At 53.6% G+C, this 27,046-nt stretch overlaps 7 protein-coding genes across 7 annotated transcripts in view; 3 read left to right on the plus strand and 4 right to left on the minus strand.

The window, feature by feature from the left end:
* Positions 1-4,122, minus strand: part of ENH_00081280 (DNA repair helicase, putative) — a gene marked incomplete at both ends in the record, with an annotated part of 6,853 nt that extends 2,731 nt beyond the window's left edge. Inside the window, 4 exons of the mRNA XM_013577804.1 lie at positions 22-357; positions 448-863; positions 958-1,100; positions 3,905-4,122. Of these exons, the coding sequence (XP_013433258.1) occupies positions 22-357; positions 448-863; positions 958-1,100; positions 3,905-4,122 (1,113 nt within the window). The remainder of the gene's footprint in view (positions 1-21; positions 358-447; positions 864-957; positions 1,101-3,904) is intronic.
* Positions 4,123-4,252: 130 nt separating this feature from the next.
* Positions 4,253-6,667, plus strand: ENH_00081290 (hypothetical protein, conserved; the record flags this gene model as incomplete). Its single annotated transcript, XM_013577805.1, has 2 exons — positions 4,253-5,408; positions 5,430-6,667. The coding sequence occupies 2 exons, from the start codon at positions 4,253-4,255 to the stop codon at positions 6,665-6,667; spliced, it is 2,394 nt and encodes a 797-aa protein (XP_013433259.1).
* Positions 6,668-6,729: 62 nt separating this feature from the next.
* On the plus strand, positions 6,730-12,067 carry ENH_00081300 (hypothetical protein, conserved; the record flags this gene model as incomplete). Its single annotated transcript, XM_013577806.1, has 7 exons — positions 6,730-7,464; positions 7,633-7,843; positions 8,105-8,187; positions 8,592-9,619; positions 10,071-10,120; positions 10,523-11,808; positions 11,957-12,067. 7 exons carry the CDS (start codon positions 6,730-6,732, stop codon positions 12,065-12,067), a joined length of 3,504 nt encoding a protein of 1,167 aa, XP_013433260.1.
* Positions 12,068-13,878: 1,811 nt separating this feature from the next.
* Positions 13,879-15,072, minus strand: ENH_00081310 (hypothetical protein, conserved; the record flags this gene model as incomplete). Its single annotated transcript, XM_013577807.1, has 1 exon — positions 13,879-15,072. One exon carries the CDS (start codon positions 15,070-15,072, stop codon positions 13,879-13,881), a length of 1,194 nt encoding a protein of 397 aa, XP_013433261.1.
* A 1,300-nt stretch (positions 15,073-16,372) lies between these two features.
* Positions 16,373-16,711, plus strand: ENH_00081320 (hypothetical protein, conserved; the record flags this gene model as incomplete). The annotated part of the gene is given in 2 exon segments (XM_013577808.1): positions 16,373-16,507; positions 16,511-16,711. Coding segments are annotated over 2 exon segments (336 nt in total).
* Positions 16,712-18,324: 1,613 nt separating this feature from the next.
* ENH_00081330 (oocyst wall protein COWP, putative) lies at positions 18,325-19,727 on the minus strand (the record flags this gene model as incomplete). Its single annotated transcript, XM_013577809.1, has 2 exons — positions 18,325-19,458; positions 19,521-19,727. The coding sequence occupies 2 exons, from the start codon at positions 19,725-19,727 to the stop codon at positions 18,325-18,327; spliced, it is 1,341 nt and encodes a 446-aa protein (XP_013433263.1).
* A 3,668-nt stretch (positions 19,728-23,395) lies between these two features.
* On the minus strand, positions 23,396-25,549 carry ENH_00081340 (mitochondrial carrier domain-containing protein, putative; the record flags this gene model as incomplete). The annotated part of the gene is made up of 5 exons (XM_013577810.1): positions 23,396-23,545; positions 23,675-23,741; positions 24,094-24,251; positions 24,925-25,150; positions 25,257-25,549. 5 exons carry the CDS (start codon positions 25,547-25,549, stop codon positions 23,396-23,398), a joined length of 894 nt encoding a protein of 297 aa, XP_013433264.1.
* Between the last annotated feature and the right edge of the window lie 1,497 nt (positions 25,550-27,046).

Consider the following 27,046-nt stretch of genomic DNA (forward strand, 5'->3'; position numbering starts at 1 on the left):
GCAGCAGCAGCAGCAGCTCACCTGGGCCCTGACTCTTTGCCTGCAGGCCCTGACGAGGGCCGCCCCTTTGAAGTTTCTTAAAGACTCATTTACACACAAATGGTCTCTAGAGGCCAACACGCAAACCCGCAGGCCCCGCTGCCGATCTGCTGCTGCTGCTGCTGCTGCTGCTGCTGCTGCTGCTGCTGTGGCTGCTGCTGCTGCTGTGGGGGCGGGGGCAGCTGCTGCGGATGCCGCGGGCGATGGAAGAGGGCGCGGCGGCTTCTCGTCCGGCTTTGCTGCTGCTGCGGGTTCTAATTTGACGCGGCCTGCTGCTGCTGCTGCTGCTGCTGCTGCTGCTGCTTCGGTTGGCGGGGTCTTCACTGCAGCAGCAGCAGCAGCAGGTGCAGCAGCAGCAGCAGCAGCAGCAGGTGGCGGGGGTGGGGCTTAGGCGCTCGTCCCGACGACGGAAGAGTGTTTTCGTTTTTCCTGTTTGTGCTGCTGCTGCTGCATCTGCTGCTGCTGCTGCGTCTGCTGCTGCTGCCGCAGCTGCTGCAGCAGCTCGCTGTGGGCCCCCGAAGCAGCATAAGAAGTCTTTCGCAGCTCTTCCATTACGTGCTGCAGCTGCCCGTGAGTTCTCGAAGCATACAGGATCTTCCCCACCACGAGCTGCTGCTGCTGCTGCTGCTGCTGCTGCTGCTGCTGCTGCTGCAGGGGCATCCAGGGGCGGTGGCTGTTTGCAGCTCTTGGGAGGGCGTTGGGGCTGCGCAGCAGCCGCTGCTGCAGCAGCAGCTGCTGCTGCTGCTGCACCGCGAGAGTTGCTGCCAGCAAACACAGGGTCTTGCCAGTGCCCGTGGGGCTCTCCAGCAGCGCGTGCTGCCCCTCTAGACAAGCAGCAGCAGCAGCAGCAATTAGCTGCTGCTGAGAAGCATAAGGTTCAAAAGGAAAAGAAATTCTAATACCCTCAAGTTGCCCCACCCACCCCCTCCCCGGGGGGCCCCCCGGGGGGCCCCCCGGGGGGCCCCTCGGGGCTGCGCAGCTGCTGCCGGTGCTGCGGCACGTCACAAGGATGGGCTCCGGCGCTGCTGCTGCTGCTGCTGCTGCTGCTGCTGCTGTGGGAGCTGCGGTGGCAGCAAACGTGTTTCTGGGGGCCCCCGGCTCTCAGGGGCACTCCATGAACTCCTTTTTCTGAAAAAAAGAAGAATAAATACAAAAATATTAATTATAAATCAAATTAAAGGATTTCAATCCAAATTCGGAGGCTAAACACCCCCAACTGCACGCTGCTGGCGCCTGGCGCCCCCAGACCCGCCAGGCCGGGGCCTCTTCTTTCCTTCTCGCGGCAGCAAAATGAAACTAAGAGACAAAGTAGAATCCTGTTTATTTACTTTTAATTATTATTCATTTAACGCCCTTTAAAAAGCAGAAAAATGCCTCTAAAAAGGCCTAAGGGGGGCCCCTGGGGGGCCCCTTCAAGACCTTCGGGGCCCCCAGGGGCCCCCTGGGGGCCCCCTGGGGCCCCCAGGGAGAGGGGCCCCCCAGGCGTGTGTAACAGTTTGTTTGAGACAGTAATTAACTAATTAATTAATTAATTTTGTTGTTTTTAATAATTAAATACCAATTCAAATGATTTTCTGGTGGCTAGCCAGGCATTTCAGCTAGCTAGCTACAATGGGGCCAGCTTGCTAGCCTGGCTAGCTAGGCGGCTTTGACCCAAAAGAGGTCCAGCTAGCTGGCTAGGAGCAGCTAGCTAGCTAGCTAGGAGCAGCTAGCTAGCTAGCCAGGGGCAGCTAGCCAGCCATGTGGCTAGCTGCTGCTGCGGAAGCAGCAATATGGCCATTTAAATTCGACTTGGTCCGTTTTCCCGCACTGCTGCTGCAAGCGTTGCTGCAGTTGCTGCAGCAGTGGCTGCAGCAGCAGCCGCTGGCTTTCTAGCTGCTAGCTAGCTGCTAGCAAGCTGCGCCCTGTCGTAGCTAGCTAATCGTTCTTACACACGGCTAGCTAGCTGCCCCTCAAGCTAACTAGCGAGAGGGTTAGCTGGCTTATAAATGCCCAGCTAGCTACTCGCTCAAATGGCTAGCTAGCCGCCTTCATAAAGGGCTGGGCTGCTGCCTTCAAAAGTAGCTAGCTAGCTGCCCTTGGAGCTAGCTAGCTAGCTAGCTAGCTAGCTAGCTAGCTGCCTGCGTGCATAGCTAGCTTTTCTGAAGGCTAGCTTGCTATCTAGCTAGCTACAGTAGCTAGCTAGCTAGCTATTTAGCCGCAAAAGCAGCTGGCTGGCCGGCTAGCTAGCCAGCTAGCTAGCTAGCTAGCTAGCTAGCTAGTTGCCCGTGTGGAAGGCCAGCTAACTGCGCTCTAGCTAGCTGTGGCTAGCTGGAGCTGCATCGGGGGTTTCCGGGGGTAAATTGATTAGCTGCAGCAGCGGGAAATAAAAAAAGGAAAAATAAAAATTTTTAATTAAATAAAATAAAAAAAATTAAAAAGAATTAAAAGTAAATGAAGCAGGTTAAAAGGCTTGCAATGAAGTCTTTTCTCTTAAAATAGAACAAATATGCATTTTATTTTATTTTATTTTATTTTATTTTATTTTATTTTATTTTAACTTAATTTTGCATTTCACTTCCAAATTTGGTCCGCGCTTGCATGCATTTCAGGGTTTAGGGTTTAGGGTTTAGGGTTTAGGGTTTAGGGTTTAGGGTCTAGGGTTTAAGGTCTAGGCTGTAGAGTTTAGTGACTGCAGAGTCGACAAAGACGCGACAAAAAGGGCTCCGCAGGTTTAGGGTTTAGGCGTTATTAGGGTTTAGGGTTTATTAGGGTTTAGGGTTTATTAGGGTTTAGTCGAATTGTCGGAATTCATTTAAAGTCTTTTTATTTGCAAACAAGTGCATGCAAAACCCTTTTTAAAGAAACAAAAACATTAAAATGGATTTGAAGTTCATAAACCCTTTTGCTGCATTCCAAAACCCTCACAGCAAAGTAAAACCTTAGTCGCTGAAAAAGATGCAAAGAGCACAACCCCCTGCGAGGGTTTAGGGTTTAGGGTTTAGGGTTTAGGGTTTAGCGTTTGGGGGAGGCTTTCTTGAAGTGGTCTGCGGGCACGAGGAGAGATATAAATTAAAGATCCAACACTTCAAAGGCGACCTTCCTCATAAACCCTAAACCCTAAACCCTAAACCCTAAACCCTAATCCTAAATCCTAAACCCTAGAAGGGCGAAAGCCAGCAAAATCTCTGCCACTTCTTGCTTCCAATCCTCCCCATATTTCACTTTCATTTATTTTTATTTATTTTTATTTATTTTAATTTATTTTTATTTATTTTTATTTATTTTTATTTTTATTTATTTTCAACTTCAGCCCGTCAGCCAGCTGCCTCGGCTGTCGCCTTTGGCTGTGGGTCCCTGGGTGCCAGTGAGCAGCAGAAAAGAGGACTTTGAATTTTTAATGAATTAAATTAAGTTTAATTTAATTAATTTTAATTAATTAAATTAAATTAATTAATTCTTTTTGAAGTCCACCGACATCCCGGCAGCTTCTGAGTTTGCTGCTGCATCTGCAGCAGCCCCCTGGAAAATTTTTCGCTTAAGTTCGCCTTCATTAAATAAATATTAATTCAGAAGCATAATTAAATTGCAGAAACAGCAGCAGCAGCAGCAGCAGCAGCTGCTGCTGCTGCTGCTGTGGTTCTGCTGCTGCTTTCGTCTCGCGCGCAGCAGCAACGGGCTGCAGGAACAGCAGCAGCAAAAGAGGATTTGCTGAAAAGCAAATGAGTCAAATATTATAAATGCTGTTTTATGGCGGGGGAAGTATTAGATTGCCTCCAGCTGCTGCAGCAGCAGGAGTCGATTTTGGGTGTGCGTGAAGGAGATACTTGCTTCCTTTTCAGCTTTTGCTTCCTTTAGTCCTTTTGTCTCATCTCCTTTTTCTTACTTGCTGCCCTTAAGCTCCTCGCCCGCAGCCGACGGCGAGCCGCCTCGACCCTGGAGCTGCTGCTGCTGCTGCTGCTGCTGCTGCTGCTGCTTTGTTTGCGTTTGTGTTTTGCTTCTTCGGTTTTGCTGCTTCTTCTGCCTAAATGCTGCCTGCAGCAGCAGCGGCTGTGCAGCTGCTGCTGCTGGAGACAAGCAGCGGCCGAGGGCCCTGAGAAGCATCGACGGCGCTGCTGCGGCAGCAGCTGCTGCTGCAGCAGCTGCTGCTGCTGCTGCTGCTCCCGCTGCACTGTGAGCAGCACTTCCGCAGCAAGCAGGTGGACAGACACCCCATGGCCCCCCAGCCTAGCGAATGAGCCGGCAGCAGCAGCGCGGGCAGCTAGCCCCTGCAGCAGGAGACGCCCCAATAGACCACGAAGCAGCAACAGCAGCAGCATCGCCAGCAGCAGCAGCAGCAGCAGCAAGTCTCCGCGGCTGCGACTGCCCCGAGCTCCGGGGCCCCCGGGGGGCCCCCCCGCTGTCCCCGGAGGAAGTTTGGACTTCTCTTTTCATTGCGAGTCCTGAGGAGCTCGAGGCCCACTCCTTCCCAGAAGCAGCAGCAGCAGCAGCAGCAGCAGCAGCAGTTGAGCCTGCAGCAGCAGCAGCAGCACCTGCAGCAGCAGCAGCAAGGCATGCCGTGGCCGCGAGCTCCGTGCGGCTAGACCACGAGGGCGGTTTGCTGCAGCCAGTGCCCGCCACCTTCTTCCTGAGCCCCAACCCCTTCAGCAGCAGCAGCAGCAGCAACAGCAGCAGCAGCAGCAGCAGCAGCGACGCGAGCGCAGCAGCCACTCGACCCTCTTCCCCGCGGCAGCAGCTAAGGGGGGCCCCCGGGGGCCCCCCAGAGAGCTCTCTGAGGCGTCCAGGGGGCCTCTTCGTCTCAGCCGTGAAAACCAGTCCAACAGCAGCAGCAGCAGCAGCAGCAAAAGCAGCAGCAGCAGCAGCAAGTGGTGGGGCCCCAAAGCCGCAACAAGGGGGGAGCCACGGGGGCCCCCGGAGGGAGCAGCAGGGGGCCCCCAGGGCCCCTGAGGGGCTTATGGGGCTGCTGTGGGGAGAGCAGCAGCAGCCTCACTGCAGCAGTAACACCAGCAAACAAAGCAGCAGCAGCAGCAGCAGCAGCAGCAGCAGCAAGAACTGGCCTCCTGTCGCCGCCGCAGGGGACCCAAGACCCACAGGGGGGCCCTCGGGAAACCCCTTTGGGGGCCCCAGTTTGAACTTCCCAAGGGGGCCCCAGGGGGCCCCCTTGGTTTCACCTTCGATGGAAGAAGCTGCTGCTGCTGCTGCTGCTGCCAGAACTCCCAACTCGAAGCATACCCCTAATCAGCAGCAGCAGCAGCAGCAGCAGCAGCAGCAGCAGCAGCAGCAGCAGCAGCAGCAGCAGCAGCAGCAGCCGAGCAAGCCCCAGGGAAGGGAAGTCCGGATGCGCGCTGCAGCAGCAGCAGTGCCGCGAGCTGCGGGCGATGCAGCAGCAGGTGCAGAGGAGGTAGCAGCAGCAGCAGCAGAAGCAGCAGCAGCAGCAGCAGAAGCCGCAGAAGTGCAGCCGCGGACGAACGCAGGAAAAGACAGTACTGCTGTTCCCGTCCGCCGAACCAATTCTTCCCATCTGCAGCAGCAGCAGCAGCAGCAGCAGCAGCAGCAGCAGCAGCAGCAGCAGGGGCGGCAGCAGCGGGGGTCTTTGTCGACTGCAGCAGGAGCTCGGGAGGCGAGCAGGCGGGCGCTGCTGAACAGCCTGCGGTTCACGTCCCCCATCAGCAGCAGCAGCAACAGCAGCAGCAGCAGCAGCAGCAAAGCAGCAGCAAGAGCAGCAAATGGTTTGGTGACCCTCGCGCGGGCCAAGGGCAGCTCTCGCCCTGAAGAGGTCCATTGGTCCAGTCTGACTCCTCGGGGGCCCCTCTACCCCGCCAGCAGGGCTGCTGCTGCTGCTGCTGCTGCGCCAGCTGCAGCAGCAGCAGACGCTGCAGCGCACTGGAGCGGCAGGAGCAGCAGCAGCAGCAGCAGCAGCAGCAGCAGCCACTGCGGCCGCCCGCTGACGGTGCGGCAGGTGATTGGCTCTGCGCTGCGCAGCCGCAGCAGCAGCAGCAGCAGGTCTGTGGGCCGAGTGGGGGGCGCGGCGTCGGCGGGCGCGGCCGCTGCTGCAGGCGGCGCAGCAGCAGCAGCAGCAGCAGCAGCAGCAGCTCGCGCTTCCTGGCAAAGCGCCCTCTGCTACAGCCGCCGCTCTTACCTTTCTCTAGAAAGAGAAGCTCTTGTTTTTTATTTGCAACTTGTTGCTGCTTTCGAGTCCAGCTGGGCAGCCATCAGACCCATTCCTTCTCCGGGGCCTCCAGCTGCCCGCAGCAGCAGCAGCAGCAGCAGCAGCAGCAGCAGCAGCAGCAGCGGCGGCGGCGGCGGCGGCGGCGTTGGGCTTCGCGAGGTAAGGCCCGCACTGGCGGCGGGGGCTACGGGGCTGTTGCGGCTGCTGCTGCTGCTGCTGCCGTTGCTGCTGCTGCTGTTGGTACTGCTGCTGTTGGTGCTGCTGTTGTTGGTGCTGCTGCTGCTTCTGCGCTTGCTGCTGCTGCTGCTGCTGTCGCGCAGCAGCGTCGATGCTGCTTCGCCGCCTGCCTTTCTTTTCTATTTTCAATTTAAATTTAAAACAAATTCCGAAAAGTCCGAAGCAGCTGCTGCGCATTTGGGGTGTACGTACAGCTCGACGCAGCAGACAACGTCAGCGTTTATCTTGTGGCTCCTTTTCTAATTCGAGCAGCTCGCAGAGTTCGGCTGCTGCCGCAGCAGCTACAGGCCCTCGCAGCAAGGCAAATGGCAGCAAGCAGCAGCAGCAGCAGCAGCAGCAGCGGCGGCGGCGGCAGCAGGCGCGCCGGCCAACTCGACCCGCAGCAGCAGCAGCAGCAGCAGCAGCAGCAGCAGCAGCAGCAGCAGCAGGTTGAGCCGCAGGCGTTTCTCGAAGCTGCCAAGCAGCAAGTGAAACTGCCCAATCCGCTGGCGTTGCGCATGGGAGGCGCAGCAGCAGCAGCAGCAGCAGAGACGTCGCCGAGGCCACGTTCGCCGGCGCAACCCGCAGCAGCAACAGCAGCAGCAGCAGCAACAGCAGCAGCAGCAGCAGCAGCAGCAACAGCAGCAGGGAGTGCTCCTGAAGCAGGAGGCAGCAGACTGATTGAAGTGTTTCTTTGCTGCGGGGGAAAAGACATGCTGGCTTTGGACTGGCTGCCTTTTGTGTCTCGCTACCTTTACTTTTGTTTGTCTGCTGCAGTGCAGCAGCAGCAGCAGCAGGAAGTCAGGAGGGGCAGGGCCACCTTCAACGAGGCCGCCGTATTCGCAGCAGCAGCAGCAGCAGCAGCAGCAGCAGCAGCACCTGCAGCAGCAGCAGCTCACAAGCGTCCCAGAGACGAAAAAGCCAAACAGCGCGCGCAGGCAATTGCTGCTGTTCTTGCCAGGGCAGCGCAGCAGCACCTTCAAACCCAGCAGCAGCAGCAGCAGCAGCAGCAGCAGCAGCAGGAGCCCGGCAGCAGGACAGATTGCGCCATTGATCCAGAGGTATCGCGGAGCTTCTAGGGCATATTTTTGCTTCTGCTGCTGCTCACGCTGCTGCTGCTGCTTCTGCTGCTTTGCAGCTCACAGCAGCAGTCCAAGCGCCAGGCAGAGGCTGCTTGCATGCGTTTATTGCTGCTGCTGCTGCTGCTGCTGCTGTTGCTTTGCCCTCAGGTTGCTGCGGAGAGCTTCGCCCCGAGTCCTGCTGCTTCGCCAGCAGCAGAAGCATCAGCAGCAGCAGCAGCAGCAGCAGCAGCAGCAACTTCGGAGGAGACGGGGCTGCTGGAACTGGAAGTGCCTGTGCTGCTGAAGATGGACTTGGCTTTTGTGCTGCTGGACTATCCTGGCTACGGCTACAGCAAGGGGGATGTTCCTAGCCCAGAGGGTGAGCAGCAGCAGCTGCTGCTGCTTCTGCTGCTGCTGCTGCTTCTGTTGTTGCTGCTGTTGGTGCGGTTGCTGTCGGTGCTGCCCTCGCTGCTTTGCTGCTGCTGCTGTTGCTGCCGTTTCTGTTGCTGCTGCTGCTGCTGCCGTTTCAGTTGTTGCAGCTGCTGTTGTCGCTGCTGCTGTGTTGCTGCTGCTGTGACTACTACTGCTGCTGCTGCTGCTGCAGCACTGCTGCTGTTTGCGGCTTGCTGCTACTGTGCAGGATGTGTGGGGGCTGCGGTGAAGGGCCTTGCTGAGTCTCTCAGACAGCTGCGGGCCATGAGCGGAGGCAACTGCAAACTGAGGGTAAGCTTGCTGCTGCTGCTGCTGCTGCTGCTGCTGAAATGCTGCTGCTGCTGCTGCTGCTGAAATGCCGCTGTTGCTGCTGCTGCCGCTGTTGCTGGAGTTAGCCCGCCACTGGGTAGCGAGCAGCTGCGAGGCAGGCAGGAGGGAAAGCATCAATCATGCACACATGGCAGCAGGACAGCAGCAGCAGCAAGACAGCAGCAGCAGCAGCAGCAGCAGCAGCAGCAACAGCAATAGCAGCAGCATGGAGACGCGACAGAGACGTAGACCGTTCCGTCTGTGTGTTACACTGCTGCGTCTCTTTTATTATTTGCCTCTTTTATTTTCTTTTTTATTATTTATCTCTTTGTTGTTTTTATCCTTCATTATTCATCTTTTATTATTTTTCCTTTTTGCTGCTGCAGCTAAACGTTCTGGGGTACTCCTTGGGCGGCGCTGTGGCCCTGGAGGCAGCAAATATAATCTGCAGCGAGTTGCTGTGGATGGACACACAAATCAAGAGAAGCAAAGCGGCCTCCAGCAGCAGCAGCAGCAGCAGCAGCAGCAGCAGCAGCGCAGCAGCAGCGGAGGAGGAAGGCCTGTCGTTGTTTTCAGGTGTCTCGGCAGCTGAAGCTGACGCTCCTTTTGCTTCTCCTGTCAACGCAGCAGAGATTTGGCCCCCCCTCACCAGTAGGGAATTCAGCAGCAGCAGCAGCAGCAGCAGCAGCAGCAGCAGCAGCAACAGCAGCAAGCCGAGCTCGAGACGGAGCAGCAGCGGCAGCAGTCAAGAAAGCGGGACGGAAAGGCGAGAAAGAGAAAGGCGCAGCAGCAGCAGCAGCACGGAGGCAGCAGCAGCGAGAAGCGGAGGATTTAGTTCAGCGCATCCGCAGCAATTTGCTTCCCCAGTGAGGCCTGCAGCAGCAGCAGCTGCTGCTGCTCCTGGAAATCCAGCAGCAGCAGCAACAGCAGCTAGAGTGGGCTCGTGGTCCGCCCCTAACAGCACCGCCAGCAGCAGCAACAGCAGCACAAGCAGCAGCAGCAGCAAGAGCAAGCGCAGCAACAGCAGCGACAGCAGAGGCGGGGATGAGTCAGACAGCAGCAGCAGCTTAAAGGACGAGGCAGCAGCAGCAGCAGCAGCAACAGCAGCAGCAGCAGCAGCTAGCCCGTTGGAGGCCCCTCGGGGCTTGCGGGATTTGGGCCTTGACTTCCGACTGTTCTTACAGGAGCTAATAAACGAAGACCAAATGAAGCAGCAGCAGCAGCAGCAGCAGCAGCAGCAGCAGCAGGAAGAGCAGCAGCAGGATGGGGAGGCTGCAGTATCTTTTCGCGGTTTGCTGCTGCTGGCTGCCTTCACAACAACAGCAGATTGTGCTGCTGCTTTCTTTCAGCTGCCTTCGCCTCTTAACTCCGTTTTCAAATCTTTGATTGAGTTTATTCAAGACACAAACACGGTGTACGTACACTCGGAGCCCCGCAGCAGGCTGCTGCTGCTGCTGCTGCTGCTGCTGCTGCTACTGCTGCTGCTGCTGCTGTCTGCGCTGCTGAACCTGGCGCTGCTGCTGCTGCTGCAGCAACAGAACCACTTGGTGCTGCTACTGCGGTTGCTGCTTTAGATGCCCCTGCTCATCCTGCCGGCTGTTACTGTTGGAGCTTTTGTTGTTGTTGCTGCTGCTGCTGCTGCTGCTTTTGCTGCTGCTGCTGCCTTCTTTATAACTGTTTGCTGTGGGTCGTACGCTGGCGCGCCGTGTGCCTCCTGCTGCTTCTAGTTTGCTGCTGCTGCCAGCAGCAGCCGCAGCAGCACAGAGAGAAGCAGCAGCAGCCGACTTAAAAGCCAACAGCAGCAGCAGCAGCAACAGCGGCAGCAGCAGCAGCACGTTTGCTGCTGCATTGTGGCTTTGCTGCAGCTGGAACAACGAGGCGGCAATCCGGCGCTTCTGCAGGACTTTGGCTGTGGGTGAGTTTCAGTTGTTTAGTAATTATAATTTGATAAATCTAAATTAATAATTATAATTTAATAATTATATTTTAATTTTTTAATTTAATGATTTCAATTTAATAATTGTAGACAGTTAATTATCTGCCGAGGACACCGGCAGCTGAGGGAGGTGCTGCTCTCGCCTCATGCCTCCGCAGCAGCAGCAGCAGCAGCAGCACCGGCAGCAGCAGCAGCAGCAGCACTGGCAGCAGCAGCAGCAGCAGCAGTTTCTTTTGGCTGCGCTGGCGCTGCCCGCAGCTTTCAGCCCAGTAGCAGGCAGCTCGTGCGTGCCTGCATGGGTGTTGGTTGCTCTGCTGCTTCATTGCTGCTGCTTCACGGCTGCTGCTTCTGCTGGTGCTGCTGCTGCTGCTGCTGCTGCAGGGGGACGGCTGTTCAGAGGCAGCAAGCTGCTTATATTCCACGGCAGCGCCGACACTGTAGTGCCTTGCTGGATGGGCCAGAGGCTGTTTGCCCTTGCGGGGCAGAGCGGGGCCCTGCACCAGGCAACTCAGCAGCAGCAGCAGCAGCAGCAGCAGCAGAAGCAGCAGCAGCAGCAGCAGCAGCAGCAGCAGGAGAGCCAGCAGCAGCAGCGAGGTGCTTCGCGTCGCACGGGTGAAGGCACTTCAGGCGCCTTGGTGGTTCGGGACGCCGGAGGCGGTGCAGCAGCAACAGCAGCAGAAGCAGCAGCAGCAGCAGCTGCTGCTGCTGCTGCTGCTTCTAAGGAGCGAAACCAGTTGCCTGCAGCGGGCGAATCGCCGACTGCTACAGAGGACCACGCAGCGGGTGCAGCAGCACCAGCAGCAGCAGCACCTGCTGCTGCTGCTGCTGCTGCTGCTGCTGCTGCTGCTGCTGAAGCTGGGGAACCCAGCCTGCCGCGAGCCCTGTCACCTTTTCCTTTTGAAGTTCGGCTTTCGCTGCCGGGCGAAGCAGCTCTTCCGCAGCAGCTTGGCAGCGAGTTGCTGCCGCTGGCGCTGCATGCAGTGGCGGAAGAGCCTGCGCAGCAGCAGCAGCAGCAGGAACAGCAGGCAGCAGCAGCAGCAGAGGGCCCCACGCTGCAGCTGGAGCTGGACCCCTTCGCAGCAGCAGAGGCCCCGGGGGGCCCCACAGCGCTGCAGCAAACGCCGCAGCCGCTTTACAGCTGCAGCATCTCGAGGCGGCACTTTTCTGCTGCTCCTCCCCAGCCAGTGGCAGACTACAGCGACACAGAGGACTGCAGCAGCAGCAGCAGCAGCAGCAGCAGCAGCAGCGGCAGAGGGTCTGTGAGCAGCAGCGCAGCGCCGGTGGCCTCGAGTCCCAGGGGCTCTCTGACTTTGTCCGTGAGGTGTACAGACACCCCAATCCCAAGCGAAGTGGAGGAGAAAGCAGCAGTGCCGTCACTTTTTTCAAATTCCCCTTCCCCAGAGGCTCCTGCTGCTGCTGCTGACGATGCTGCTGCAGATGCTGCTGCTGCTGCTGCAGCTGCAGCTGCCGGTGCTGAACCCCACCACGGCCTCCCCACCTGTCCAGGGTGTCTGTACAGCCCACACTTGGAGGTTTGTCATTTCTTTTGTCCGCTGCAGCAGCTGCAGCAGCAGCAGCAGCCAGCAGCAGCAGCAGCAGCAGCGAGCAGCAGCAGCAGCAGCAGCGCCTGCATTAGAGCTAGTCCAGTTGTCGCATTCCACACCGCTGTGCGTCTTTTTTCTGTTTTTGCCTGGCGTGTCAGTGAGTGCGTGGCTTTTTAATGTTTTCTTTTAATTTATTTTAATTTAATTTTAATTTTAATTTTATTTTAAGTTCATTTTAAATCAAATTATTTTTAATTCTTTTTGCCTTCAGTTCTTCGAGCTCTGTGGCGCGGACCACCGGAGTGTCTGCGCAGCTGCGAAGTTCCAGCGGAAGATTTTCCAGCGGATGTTCAGCCCCGGGATGGTGAAGGTGCTGCGTTAGCAGCAAAAGAGGAAAACAAATAAAAAATAAATAAAAAATAAAAATAATAATTAATAATTAATGCACAAAAAGATTAAAAAAGAAAAGAGTTGAGAACAACCAAGGGAACAGATCTCCGCCGGCCGCTGCCTCCGGGGAAGGCGCAGAGACGGGAAGATGCGGGGAGGGAAGTTCGTTTAAGAAAAGAAAATAAACTTAAAAAGATTTAAAGTAAAGAAAGCAGCAGCAAAAAGAAAAGAAAAGGAAATAAAAATGCTTCAGATCACGGCTGGGCTACTGGCGAAACGCAGGTGCCGCAATTTGCAAAATAAATGAAGTGATGCATCGGCAGAGTGCAAATGTGAATTCCGAGGGCTGGGCTGTACGTACATGCAGTGTGCATGCGCAGCTTCGGGCCCTGCGGCGCAGCAAGTGCCTCTTAGAGGAATAATGAGACAGTGAGAGGCCTCTTTAATTGCCCCGAGTTGTTTAATTTGCTCTTTTCTGTTGGACTCCGCGGAGCGCGTTGTGGCTGTCGCGCTGCTGCGGTGTACGTACACTGCGAAATTTGGGGTGTACCCGCAGCTCCGGGCGCACGTACTGCCACTTCTTTTCAACTGCTGCGCATGCATGCAGCGTGCGCAGCTCTTAGCAAAGCTTAGCAGCAAACTTTAACAGGGCTGTGGGGCCCCTCATTTTGGTTCTGTCTGCTTCTTATGAAGCTCTTGTTGCTGCTGCCTTTCTGCAGCAGCAGTTGCAGTGTATGGACAGCTCAGCAGGTGTCTGTGTGTCTGCTTGCAAGACGCGCAGCGCTGCTGTCGCGAGTCATTTATTTGTTTCTTTTGTTGCTTTTTCGCCCTTCTGGCCAGCGAGTTTAAATTGCTGCTGCCTGCTTGCTGCCGCTTGCTGCTGCTGAGCGCAGCAGCAGCTCGAGGCTGCTGCCTGCGGCGGTGCTTGCTGCTGCGGGGCTCTTTTTGCTGCTGCAGACGCTGCAGCAGAGCTGAGACTGCAGCAGCTTGCTGCACTAATAAAACTTTAAAAAGAAACAGCAGCAGCAGCGCTTTTTGTCTTATTAAATTTCGCTCCTTTGAGTCCCTGGGGTGTACGTACAGTGCGGGCACAGCAAAGGGATCTGCTGCAGCTGCTGCTGCAGCTGCTGCTGCGGCTGCTGCTGCTCTCTCTTCTCGCATTTAGATTGTTTCTGCTGCTGCAGCTGCTGCTGCTCTCTCTTCTCGCATTTAGATTGTTTCTGCTGCTGCTTCTTCCCGCTGCTGCCAGCTTTTATTTCTTACATTTAATTTGAGTTTCCTTTTGCAAATTAAATCAAAAAATTGACAAACAGCCCTTTCATAAACCCTAAACCCTGAAGGGGTCGCTGCCGCCCTTGAGACATGCAGGCGACCAGCACACAGCTGCAGCTAGCCACAGCTAGCCACAGCTAGCCACAGCTAGCCATAGCTAGCCATAGCTAGCCATAGCTAGCTATGGATGGCCACAGCTAGCCACAGCTAGCCATAGCTAGCCATGGGCAGTGGCCATTTCTGGCAGCAGTTCATCATTGGGTAGGCGCAGCAGGGCCTTTTGGGTTTCCCTGACTTGTGCCTGTTTGCCTTCACCAATTTAAATAACAAATAAATTTGAATTTATTTTAAATCTTTTATTTATATTTTCTCTTTTAAAATTTATTCATTCGTTTTGATTTGTTCCTTATGTCCGAAGGATTTCCCGCTAATTTTTTCGCTTCTTGTTCAAGAATTGGGTCTTGAGATGCTGCTGCTGCTGCTGCTGCAGCAGCAGCAGCAGCAGCATGGCGGTGGCAGCAGCTGCTGCAGCTATTCTCCTTCTTTGAGGATTTGTTCAGCGAGAGTCTTGAAAGGGCTTTCACTTTGGATTTCTTTTGCATTTGCTTTAAGTGTTTTTTGGAGCCTTTTTGCTGCGCTGCTGATGAGCTGCTGGCCTCTGGGGGAGCAGACAGCAGCAATTCGTGCTGCTGCTTTGTGCGCAGCAGCAGCAGCAGCAAAGAAGGAGTCAGCGCACAGCAGCTGCCTCGCAGCAGCAGTGCCGGGGGCCCCCGAGCTGCTCGCCAAGTGGCTGCAGTCCCTGTAGGCGTTGGGGCCCCCCAGGGGGGCCCCCTGGGGGCCCCCCAGGGGCCCCTGGGCTTCGGGGCCCGCGAGGGAAAGGGCCCTTAAAGAAGAAGCCAGCAAAGAAGCCTCCAAGTCCGGCAAGTAGTAGGGGCCCCCTGCTGCTGCAGTGCTGCTGCTGGCTTCCAGCCAATAAGCATATTTGCTGGAGTCCCAGCTTTCTTGGTTTCGGGCGCTGCTGAGGAGGCTCTGCAGCTTCTCAGCCACTGCTGCTGCTGCTTCGGGAGAGGGCCCTGCTGCTGCTCTTTGCTGCGCCTCGTAGGCCTCCAGCAGCACCAGAAACACCCGCGCTGCCTCCGCCTCCAGCTTGTTTGCTGCGGCCCCCGTGGGGGCTCCACTTTGCTGCTCCATCCGCTGCAGAAAGTCCAGGCAAACCTCCATTGCCACTGCTTTTGCTGCCCGCAGCAGCTGCTGCAGGCTGCTGCCTCTGGGCTGCAGCAGCGGGGCCGCCGGCGCCGCCGCGTAGCGAAAAGACGGGTGCGATTCAAGAAACGGCAGCCGCCGCAGCTGCTGCAGCTGCAGCTGCTGCTGCTGCTGCTGCTGATCCTCTGCAGCTGAGGGGGGAAAGCTGGCGCTCTGGGAGCCTTCGTAAAGACTCAAGAGGCCGAAATCATCGAAGGCGGAGAGCCGCGCCGCCGCAGGCTCGGGAGACGTCGAGAAATGCCCGTAGCTGCAAGTGCCCAGAGAAGGCTCTTTGTAGCCAGATGGGCCCCCCCAAAACACCACATAGCGGGGGCCATACTGGGGATTCCAGCCAAGGGGCCTTTCCCACTTTTCAAACGCCGCGCACGGACTCGAAACCAGGATCAGGCAGGAACATGCAAAGGCAAGAATCCACACGGCTGGACGCAGCCGCTCGGCCGCGGAGCCCCTCGTGGCGTTCATTTTGCTCTATAAGAAATTTATTTCAGGATATTCTGCGCGGATCAGCAACACAGTTGCGCAGAAGAAGCAAACAAGGCCAGGTCGGCGGCTCTTCGCTGCCCTCCCAGCCGCCAAGAAGAGCTCCACAGCCTCGCAGCTAGTTTCGGCGAGAAACTAACGCCAATTGCTCGCAAATATTGGCCTAATATGGGAAGAGTTTCTTTGCTAGATCTTTGGAAGCTAATTTGTCTAGGATCGCTTCGCTTTCCCCCCTCACAATTGCCGCCGCCTCGAGAAGACACGCCTGGCTGCGGACCAATACGCGTCGGCCGTCGTCTGGCGTGGGGAACAAGAAGGAGAAGCTGAGTCCATACTCCTTCTTTGCTTTTTAATAATAAAAACGATTTGTTTCGCAAATACAAAACCGGAAATGGAAGTCCATTTCTTCACGGAATGCGCTGTTTCACTGCAGCAGCGCAGAAGGCGTACTTGACCAGCAAAGTCTGCCCCTGAATTCTAGAGCTCGTGCACCAGATCTTTCCCAGATTCCAGCCAATAGCAGCTCTAAATTGATCTTATTCATTACGTATACCTTCTTAGAAGCTCAGAAGCTTGACCTTTGCCGAGGTGAGAGGTTCCCAGCATACGGGCGAGCGTCAGTTTTCAACTTCGGGCTGGTCTTCCTTGTGGGCACTTACATTCCTCCTTAGTGCACAATCCGCATAAGCAGCAGGCTTCATGACTTATACAATTCACCAAAGATTCAAGATTCCCTCCATTGGCTGTGCCAGGCAAATGTGCCCGCTTTCCTTCACGCTGCAGACGCTGCTATTCAAAACTTGAGTCTTCACGAATGGACTTTGAGCCTACCTTTTGCTTCGCAGTAGCATGCAGAGAGAGTCTTCCATTATTTCGTGCGCAAAAGGTTCTTTTGCCTTTGAGCGCCCAAGTCGAACTCATGAGCTGCCTCGTCTTTCGATCAGCTGCTACTGAACTGCACCTCCTGCACAGATCGAGTCTTACTGAGCTACCGAAGACGATCTCTTGCGGGATGCCACTTCTCTTTCCGAGCGTTTCAAGTAGCATTCTATCTTTACTGCACTCCAAAAGCCCTCACTGAGAGAGGAGCAAGAAATGGGCAGCAGCCACGTTCGAAGCAATATTTCAAGTACTGGTTTCTGTAACTGTTACTGGCCGCACCTCCGTATTAAGGGCTCTCAATCCAGTGCACAAATAAGTCGAGTCGTCGCTTAAAGCCTTTGCATTCCGCTACCTAACAGATGCGCGACTGACACTGAGTTCGCCAGAATCACACTTTACTATGCCGATGCGTTGCACTTTGAACTTGCAGTTCCCCCTAGGGCATCGTGCGCATTTGTGCAGCAGAGAACCAAAAGATGAGGAAAGCTCACTCCGTACTTGCTGCAAAATGGAGTTCGACAGCATCACCCTTCTATAGCAGCCAGTTTGTCCAACTGCCATCCTCAAGAAACAATCAAATTTCGTTAGTGGAGGCATTTGGCGTCCGCGATGGCGACATCTTCGATTTCCCGATGGCACTGGACTTAGCCTTGTCCTGGGTCTTGCAGTCCATTGTACTGAAACTGCACCACTCATGTTTCCCGAAGTAATAGAACAGGCCTCACGAAATCCTGCATAAGTGCTGCCACTTCGTCACAGGCCTAATTAACCGATTTCTTGACTGAGGAGTTGTGATGCTAATCATATGAATGGCTCCTTCGTGAATTTTTTCCCTGTAAGCAAATCTAATCTGCTGCAAATTCAGAGTTTCTTCTGGATAAAGATGTGCTGAAATGAAGGGAATCTAATGCAGTGCTATGTCGATGTACTACACAATATGCCATGTTCTCAGGGATAATTGTAACACGGCACCGTAGCCTGAAAAGGTTGCATAGGAATCGGGAGGCAGGAATATCATGCAACACAACATGACACCAATTCCCTCAACGTCAAACAATACTTACATGTTGTATGATAAACTAGCGAGTCACAGACAAGACTGAAACTGCTCATTCGACGGCTGTTACCTGTCCCTGTCAAAACACTCCTCACAATAGAGTCGAGTAGCACATAGCTGCCGAGCAGCCAAAAACCAATAAAAGCTCCATAGCCTGCATGCTGGAAACTTATTTGATATTCTCACTCTAAATTTAGCCTCCTGCTAGATACAAAACAAGGGTCACATGGTTGACGAGCGGTGGCACAACGAGAGTAGCCGCCAGCGTTTGTCAAGCTGTCTTGGAACGTCATACCGCAAACCTCTCTATGCAGACTGATAGTAAGTTGTGCAGTTTCATACACACATTTTCCTGTTAAGCATTTCCGTTCAACCACCAACATGAGCAGACTCCTCGATGATTTCGCTAGCCCGTTGCAACATTCCACGTGTGTGCGGAACGTCTTGACCGTTACAGGAATGAATTCTTCCTCGAGATGCATAAATATATTATAATTGAGGCAAAATCTTTCATAACATCTTGATAAATTACACACCCTACTGGTGTCATTGATGACGGGAATCCAGCCCCAAGGCACCCCTCCATTACATGCAAATACACCTAGACCACAGCGGAGCAAAAAAAGGAATCTTACAGCAGTTTAAATAACTAACTCGAATATAGCGCATCTCTGAACCACTGTTCAGCCGCTTATTGGGTGTGACCTACCGGTAACTTACCTTGGGAATGTGGAACTGTCGCATGGAGAGCCGAGCCAATTGTGTTTTGTGTAACATCTCGTTCAAAAACTCATTCGTAAAAAAGTACGAACTGGAAAGTCAAACACCAAAGTCTGCATAGTGGATTTGTATTTCCTCCCCTCATTCCGGCTGATCACCATGGCGAGTGGCTTGGCTCTCAAGGACTACTTATGGACGCTCGGTCTAGGATTCCTGTCATTTGCAGCAGGTTCTGTGTTTGTACATAGACTGCTACGACCAGATCTGTCCGAACCGGACCTATATGACCGCCTAACGGCGCAGCGTGACGCTGTGCAGGAAGTGGAACAACTTTCCCGCAAAACAGATGCATAGAAAGGTAGTGCTCTCAAAAAAGTCTTTCAAAATTGATTGCGATTCGACTATTGCGATTGAATCGAGACTCTTATGCTTTACGCAGAAGTGGCATGAAGAGCTCGCTCCACTTCAGTCTCATCCGCAGAGTGGCGGCACCATGAAGTCCTGGACGCATTTTGCTCCTCGTAGCATGCCCTGGGGTTGTTTCATTTTGTACCGAGATTTATTTAAGCATTAATTCAACTAGTTACCTCGTAGCATCCTGCGGATGGCTTGGAAACGAAAGCGCAATCGCCTTGGATGCTCACTGCACCTTCTTCACATTTGACCTGTCGCATGGCCAAGTGTGTCTTCGTGCAGGTGCACCCTTCTTCACAGCACGTCTCGATGTATCCAGGTGGGCAATCGAAAATCTTCTCCTCCTTAACAACCTCTATACATTTGTGTCCGTGGGGTTCTCCTACTACGCATCTGGAAGTGGGCTCGGCGGTTAGCATTCGGGTGCATCGGCACTGGCCCTTCTTATCAATGACATCGCATGTGAATCCTTCTGCACAAGTATACATGGGCCTCTTCTGAGCCAGGGCGATGCAGTTCCCGCCCTCATCAAGTTGTCCTCTACAAATGGGCGTGACGGGGAGGACTTCTCTGTGGAGGCATCTGCACACCTCGCCGGCGCATTCAAGTGAAAAGGGACGATCACAGTCGCATATGATCGGCCCGATTGGTTTACAGTCGATTTCTGGCTCTGGAATATCCTTTGACGGGTATGCCACGGGCTGCTTTTTGGATGGCGCTTGCTTGCGCGGGGGAACCCTGCGATTTTGACACAGAGCGTACGTATCCGCATCATAGCAGAAACCCTCGACCGCAATCTGGCCTTCAGGACATCCACAGTGTGGCGGTGCTTCCGTTGTCCTAGCACACGCAGAACAGAGCGGGCTGTATTTCTTTTTCTTGTGAGTACTTGCAATACATTCGAATTCGTCAGGGCAGACATATTCGAAGCCCTGCTCTATTGGTGTTATACACGAATCCCCTTCTGCTGAGAGGGCGTCCGGCGGCGCACACACTGGAGTAGGCTGTCCAATTTCCTCCTTGACGCACAGAAGCCCGTCATGCGACAGACCAAAGCCAAGTGGGCACTCAACCACGGGTTGGTGGGTAAGAACCCTCGTGCAGTGGCCGTCGTGAAACTCAGTTCCATCTCTGCAATGCGCCATCTTCTCAGCCGTCTGTGCTTTGGCGCAGCATGGTGATTGGGCTAAATCCTTTTTGGTGCAAGCCGTGATGTATTCGTCGGGGCATTGCATCACTGCCTCTGCAGGCATGACGCAAAGGCCTTCCACCATGCTTCCAATGTGGCATACTTCCTGCACAGAAAACACATTAATGCAAGAAATTTGAGTTTGTCAAGCTCCGTCAATCAATTTACCTGTGGGTCAGTTTCAATTGACCGAGTGCACGTGCCGTCGATGAGGGTGAATCCATCTTGGCAGGTGCACTTGGCAGGCGGCATGACTTTCAATTTCCGTAGCAGCGTCTCTGCGAACCCATCTGCGGCAGCATTGTCTCCAGCCGGTAGGGAACGTGACCCTGTGGCCGAACAAAACAGGGCGATAGCGATTGTGTAGTTCCTCATCTTTAAAAAATTATTGAGGGCGATATAAAAATAAAAAGCTAAGCTTTGTGGCGTGAGCAAGAACTGACAAGAACGCTCTTCAAGTCGCTGTATGCTCGCGGTTCCCGGCAGCTGTACTGACACCCGAGACTTCAGTCCTCCCGGAAGGTACATGTGCCGTCACAAACTATTTTTTTGACGCTTTAGAGAGACGAAGCGTCTTGCTGGCATCTTTCACCAGTTGCGCCGTGGCATTTAGATTCTCACGTGCCTCGCTGCACAATGAATCGGATGCGAACTGAGCCCAGGCAAACACAGCACGCAATGTTGTAGTTGCCGCCTTGAAGGAATTCTTCTTTGCAACGAAAGCATCATTAGCAATGCGACTACCATGTGGTAGCATTAACGTAAATGCGCAACTGTGTAGTTAGGACTGCCAGTTAGGAATTCCGTAGGATTGACTGAACTATGGAATTTAACGTAGTGGAGCACCAGTCATGAGGTGTGCAGCGTTCGGCGTGCTTCTTAAGGATGCGTCAAACGTTTTTCAGAAGAGGATCTCGTCAAACAACACAATTCACATTGTTTCAGCTTTTGGATTGCTTCTTTGCACAGGCGTTGCGTTGTTAGCAATGCGACTAGTATGTGGTTGATTAACTTAAATTCATGTGCATCTGTGCGGTGAGATCTCCCGTACGGATTGATTGAACTTTGTAATTGAACGTAGCGAAACCCAGTTCTCGTGAAGTGTGCAGCGTTCGACGTGCTTCTTAAGGATGCGTCAGGCGTTTTTCGGAAGGCGATGCTGTTAAACAACACATATTTCATGTATTTCAGCCTTTGAAATTGCTTCTTTCCACCAGCGTTGCGTAGGCGTTGCCAGTCAGTCTTCCATGTGCAGCCGCAGCTGCGCGTGGAAGGCCCCCGAAAAATTTTAATGACCAGGAAAGCTTGAGCAGCATCACTATGCAACGAGACCGTAAGCAAGTGGTGAAGGCGGCCTGGCGCAGTATCTCTTTTCCTAGCAGTGGAGTTTCCAGCACCTTGAAGTGCCGTGTTGTCTTTACCATGTTCGAGGTTTCGTGAAACATCAATTGTTTCGCCAGTCTGTGTATTCACAACAATGTAAGAAGATTGCTAGCGCGCATAGAACTTGGGATAGTTATGCCTTGAAACCACTCCAGGAACTGCGCTGTGTGACTGTTTTGCGAGTCATAAGTGACTGCCTTTTGCATTAAATGCCCAAGTTCTACTACGGGTTTTTTTTCTATGGTAGAATCGAGTCAGCACAAGCCAAAGCATCGTTGCTGCGTGTGTAAGTGTGTTCGTTCTTGTGTCTATAGCAGTGGAAGGCGACTGAAAATTTGCCCCTTTCGTGCTATGGTATGTGACATTGATTGTTCCAAAGTGCGAACGGCCATTCGGGGCACTTTCCTGGGGCTTCGGAGAAATGATTACCTGCGGTTTCACAGAGACAAGTGGCCCGCAGGTAGGAAAGTCGCACGCCCCGCTTTCAGCAAGCACATACGCACTAGACGCTTGTTCGATTGGGCCTCTACGCGTTTATCCAAATTAATCTTCTGATGTAACCGAGTAAAGCTAGTCCGAATCTGTACCTGGGAGACCAGTCGGCCGTAGCCGAAAACCTAGCAAGCTTGTAGGTGCGAGGTCTACTGTAGTATCGGTCAACTGTCCTTCCGATTCAGTCTAAGTCTATTGGGATTCAAATAAATTATTAAAAGCACTTTTAGTTCAATTTTCCTCACGGCGAAGCTTGCCAGCTTTGATGGCCGTGCACTGGAGCCTTGTTGCGGGCTGCAGTATGATCGTTCGCACCGATGCAGAGCTCCCCACTAAGTAATTAATTTTCGTGGCTTATGGATACATTGTTTTGCTCAAGTTTGTCTTTTTAGTCACAGTATTAAATAATGTAGACGAAACGACACGCCGGGAGCGCAGGCGCGAGCACTAGGGGTGATGAGGCCTACTTCCTCCTTTGTGCTTCTACTATTCTGTCTGTTCTATGCATGCGGTAACAACTCTTCGGCACTTTATAGCTTGTAGCCAGGAAATGGCCTATTATGCTTCAGTGGGGTCCCCCCACTCTACCATGGCATGTTTGCCAGCTACAAGCTGCAAAGTCGGCACAGGATATCCTGAGTAATTCCTCAGGGTGACCTGCGAACACTTCCAGTTCCTCACCTAAAATAACAAATAATCGTCGCACAAATGAGACTAAACCTAAATAATTTGCACTTGAGCGCGTGTGAACTCCTGGCAGGTGCTGGGAAGGCAGAAAATTCACAAAACGGTTATCCTCATGTTCATCTAGGTGACCTCAAGGACGCCCAAAGGCTCACGCTGGAGGATATACTGACAGTACAAGAATCTGGTACAGCCTGGGCTGTTTCAGCCCGAGTGTGAACAGCCTGAAGGGCCCAAACTGTCGAAAATCGGCAGCACGATCGGACGAAACGAAGGACAGTCCTTTGCTGGGTGCAGTGCGACTGCAGGCGTGTTCAATGAACTGCTTTGGGCCTGCGACGGAACCGCCTGGGACACAGTTGGCTGTCTGACCCTGAGAGACGCAATATTTTGCTTGTCTAACTACTACATCATTGACCGACTGAATTACAAGCGTGGCTTCTCAAAAAGCACTTGGATTGAGAGAGATGGCAGCGACCTCGGGATGTTGGTGAGGTGCTGTGCATACTCATACGCAATTGTGAACGCAAATGCAGATCTAGTTTTGCTGGTTCGGTGCTCGGTACATCTTTTCAGCGTGCGAAAAAATAAGCCATCATTAACACGGAAGTGGTTCAGCAGTTCATTGTCATAAATGCGCAATTTGTTGTTCGGCGGACTTCAAGCTCCAGACACTTGCTCAACTTTATCTTGGCAGTACAGCGCCACAATGACAGGCACTGCAGGAATCTTCTGCGTTGCGCCTTCAATAGGATCTGTTCTCGTGGTGCCAGCCCGAAGTGACAGTCGGGCACACGCAGTCTAAGGCCAACTGCCAAGCGGCAATGCCAAATCTAAGCCTTGCCTTTCCCTCAGCCCAGTGCAAGTAAGGGCAGTCCCTTTCTTCCCTACATAATATGCGGCTGCACCGCAGCGTGGTGCTGCAGCAGTTCAGAGCACCACCAGCAGTTCAGAGCCGCCTAGACTTGGGAAGCACTGTGACACTGCTCAGCACATTTGCTGTCCAGAACATTTGGCCATATGCGGCTCCATCACGTGAAAATAAGCAAAAAGAATGCGTTTCAGAGCTTTTGGGTGCAGCTTTAGTAGCCAGCCAAGAACGTTTCAAGCCTTTTCTCTGCGGCTGGGCAGGCGGTTCACACGTGTCGTCAACCGTTCGGTCTTCCACAGTCCCCACTGCGACATGATCATCGCTGCTTCCGCGCTCATTTCCGTCTTCATGCTCTTTTTTTAAACCAATATTAGCCGCAGCTGGCCCGCAGCCAGCCAGCTTTGGCCAGGATCGCCGAAGGCTGCTTACGGCGGTGTGCTGGCGCGCCGAAATTGGCTGCGCCTCTACGCCTCACAAAAACTCATTTTGAACACAATCAATTGCATATACTTTCTTCATTGCTGCAATGAACCAGCCTTTTGTCTCAGTTGCAAATTGCTGAGATAGCTGCTCTCACGTACAGCTCCACCGCAGCTGTAGTGGCCTGTTTTCCCTACGCCTCGTAGTAACGGCAGTAGACATTACGCGCAGTCTGCATGAAGAGGAATGTCATGAAAAGAGATCCCGAGTGAAAGAGTGTGCGAGCTCCCACGCCCGCAAAACAGCCCCTAAGGCCTTCAGATCTGAACAAAGAGGCCAAACCCTGAGCACACGAACAGAACAGCGGCGGCCCTTCACTCTTTCCCGTACACAGGAATACGCATACGCAAAAGCAAAGAGAATAAGCAGCAGCAGGCAGCCATGTGCTGTTAGAGACTCTGCAAGACCCCACATGGAAGAAATTTCTGTAGTAGAAAGGCTGCTCGCGGCATTGGGAGTTTTCCATTTGAACCTGAAGCCTGAGAAGAAGTGCCGCGACATCAGACTCGCAAAGAGAAAACGTCTCGACCAGGTCAAAAGGCCTCGCAAGTGCACGCCGCATATTGTTGAAGTATTTATTTATGCAGTGATATGTGGAATCAGACTCTTGCCCTTAACAAAAAGGATCTGTGCAACTCCTCCTATCAAGGCAAGCCACCTTACCAGATCTCTCCATGGATTTCAGTATCGTCCAGGCAACTGATACACAGCGATCTATGTTCTTTGGTTGATTCTGCGTCTTACTTCTTAAATTCAGAAAGAATGTAAATGTCAATCAGCAGCAGCACTGATATTCTGCTGCGCAAGTCGGATCCTGTAGATTTGGCTCACCTCAGTTTCACCTTGTCCAAAGGCGCAGTCAAGAAAGCAGCGGCGCCAGCAGCTGCACCTGCGACGGAGGCGTCAATAAGTGGGCAGCATTCTGCAGTTGGCGACTTTGGGGAAGCGACGTCAGAGCCTCTTAGGCTGTTTGCAATCTTTCCGAATTGCTGCGGAGCAGAAATTGATGCAGCAAAGCAGTGACAAAGACACCGGTACAAAGAAGGCTCGACACTGTGGCGAAAATGTTGCAAAACGAAAAAAAACGACGGAGTTAGGGATAAGGAAGCCACTATTTTCTCCCCATTCACTCATTCCTAGGAAAAGTGACTTGAACTTGCGATCGCCAGTTCTTTTCCACTTGTGCTTGTTAATGCACTTGGACTGCTGCGACAAGCTCACATGATTCAGGGTGAAGAAAATCGCGCTGAAGGGGCCAAAAGATAAAAGTGTGGCGCCGTAGCCGCGGTAAAGGCCGCGGAACCCGCCGGCAGTGGCCACGTCAGCCAGAGTTGGTTTTCGCTTGCAGAATTCCCCCGGACGCAGCGTTGAGTACACCTGTTGAGTCCACAAATATTAATGATGACAATAACAATAACAATAATAATAATAAATAATAGGACTCTCTAGGGAAAAGTGGCTGTGAGAAGCCACCGGCAGCCTTTGGGCTCGCCAAGCAGCAAATGCATTCAACTTTGGCTCCGCTACCCCCGCAGCCTTCTTGGGTGCGCCATTTGGTGTCCATTAATACCATTTCAGCCGAAGTCCAACGGGTTTCCAGAAACCCTAAACCCTAAACCCTAAACCCTCTTTCTTCTTCGGCTGCAGAGCCGCAAGGTGTACCTGCAGTCTTTCCTTGCAGACATCCATGGGGAGGTAGAAGACGCAAGAAATGGCTTCGGCAGAAAAGCCGCAGACGGAGTCCAGCAGCAACGCGGAGAGAAAGGTTTGGTCTGCTGCTGCTGACTGCGCATCTTCGCCCCTTGAAAGCTTCAAAAAGCGGGACTTGAGGATTTCGTAGGTGCTGAAGTAAAGGCAAGTCGCGGGCACTGCCAGGGCAGAGGTCACGCTGCAGAGACAACGCCAATCAGCAGAAGAGCGGGGCTTTCTCGCAGGCCCTGCGCGGGGCCTCGCGCGGGCAAAAGAGGGGGAAATGGCTGCGGCTTTTCGCTTACGCAAACCCCCTGTAGAGCCCGGCGACGCCGTCAGCCTTCCAGATCGAGGAGAGTGTCAGTGCTGTCTTTGAGCCGCTCAGTTTCCACTTTCGAGTCCCCAAAGTCTTCGTCTGGACTTGAATAACTGCCTTTGCAGTGTCCAGCGGATGCATTACGAGTCGCGACAGCAAACCCGCCATGGAGGCCGAGGCCATTGTGGCCGGCAGCCGCTGCTGGTCCGCCGGCAGCCACGGGTACCGCAGCGGCTCCTCCCCTGTTGCTGCAGCAGCAGCTGCTGCTGTTGCTGCTGCCATGGCGGGCTTTGGAATAACGCAGCAAAGAGGCAGCGCCGGAAGGCTACGGAGCTGCAGGTGGCCTCTTGTTCCTGGGGAATGAAGGGACAGTGCGGTTAGGGCTGGAGACAGACAGCCGCGCCTGTGTCTTTGCACGGGAATGCAGAGGGGGGTAGTGGGAAAGCACTAGACACGTTTGTTCTGTGGCTTTCTATTAGATCTGTTCCTTCATTCTCCTGCAGGGGACACTGCGAGGAAAACCGGAAGTCGATTTCAGGGTACCCCCATTTGAAATGCGGCGCGAGGGGGTTCTCTGCGTTGCTCCGGCCGTTCAGCCTTCCTAATTAATCTAAAGTGTACCTGAATTGGTCCTTTTAAACCACTGGTGAATGCCCACGCGCAGGAATGCCCGCAGAAGGGCTGATACCACTCGCTGCTGCATCGATAGCCAACCCACAACCCCGCGCAGGCCCGCTGCAGAGACTGCGTTTTCCCACACAGAAAACACTGCGACAGTGCAGCAAACCAAAATTGTCGTTTTGTAATTGGAGCATCAAGTTGCTGAATTATGAGCGTCAGCTCAAAGTACACGCCGCCACCCTGCCGCCGACACGGTCGGCTCCTCTCGGACCCCATGCATTGCTGCGTTGTTTGTAGCTTTTAGCCGCTCATAGGTGCTTCTACTATCATATATTCTTGAAGATATCAACTATGCATGGTATTTGCCGGAAATGAGGCAACGGGTGCCAGCAACCACCAGCGGTAGGTAATGTCTTCGTGCACTATAATGTAATTCGTTCTTGTGGAGTATACAATTGCTTCAAAGAGCCCAAAGCTCATAAGCAAGGTTTCTGCATGAAATATTACTAGCAAGAAAGACTGCACGAGCATATCGAGGCAGGCGCAATGCACGTTTTGAGTGACGCTGCTGCAGCATTTCATCCAAGTTTGCTCGTCTTCACTGGGCACATTGGCTTATTCGCGTGTCGACCAGATCTTGTGATATCGATATAAAATATGCAAGAAGATTGATGTCTACTTGAATCGTCTGTACAGCCCAAAGGCTCACATTTCGCGCGGTGCTTTTCCTGAATGGACGCAAGGCGGCACGTTCCAGTGGCGTCTGTGATTAAGAGCAAACATATATCCCGCAAATTTGAAAACCCTGCTGCCCAACTCCGTGAGCTGTAAAGGCATGGAGCGGGCCGGCGTGCGGCGGCTCCTGATGCTGTTATTTGGCGCCATCGCTGCATTAGCGACTAGAGCGTTTGGGCGTCTGCCACTGAGAAAGCACCAAAGAGTCCTTTCAAGTACGCAATTTGATTATTAAATGCGCACAGCAGCGTGCAATTCCCACCTGCAGAAGCCTTCCGCGAATCCAATCAGCCTGATGAACCGGATTCAGATTCGCAGATTGTTTCACTGCCGCTTGCAACTGACGGCAGTCTGCAGTGAGTTCGTCTCTATCTTCCCGGAACTGTGGCGTTTTTATAACTCAACTGTTTAGGTTCTTTGGGC

This window comes from Eimeria necatrix, genomic scaffold (genome assembly GCF_000499385.1).
Source record: "Eimeria necatrix Houghton genomic scaffold, Enh_scaff88, whole genome shotgun sequence".
Taxonomy (NCBI): Eukaryota; Apicomplexa; class Conoidasida; order Eucoccidiorida; family Eimeriidae; genus Eimeria; species Eimeria necatrix.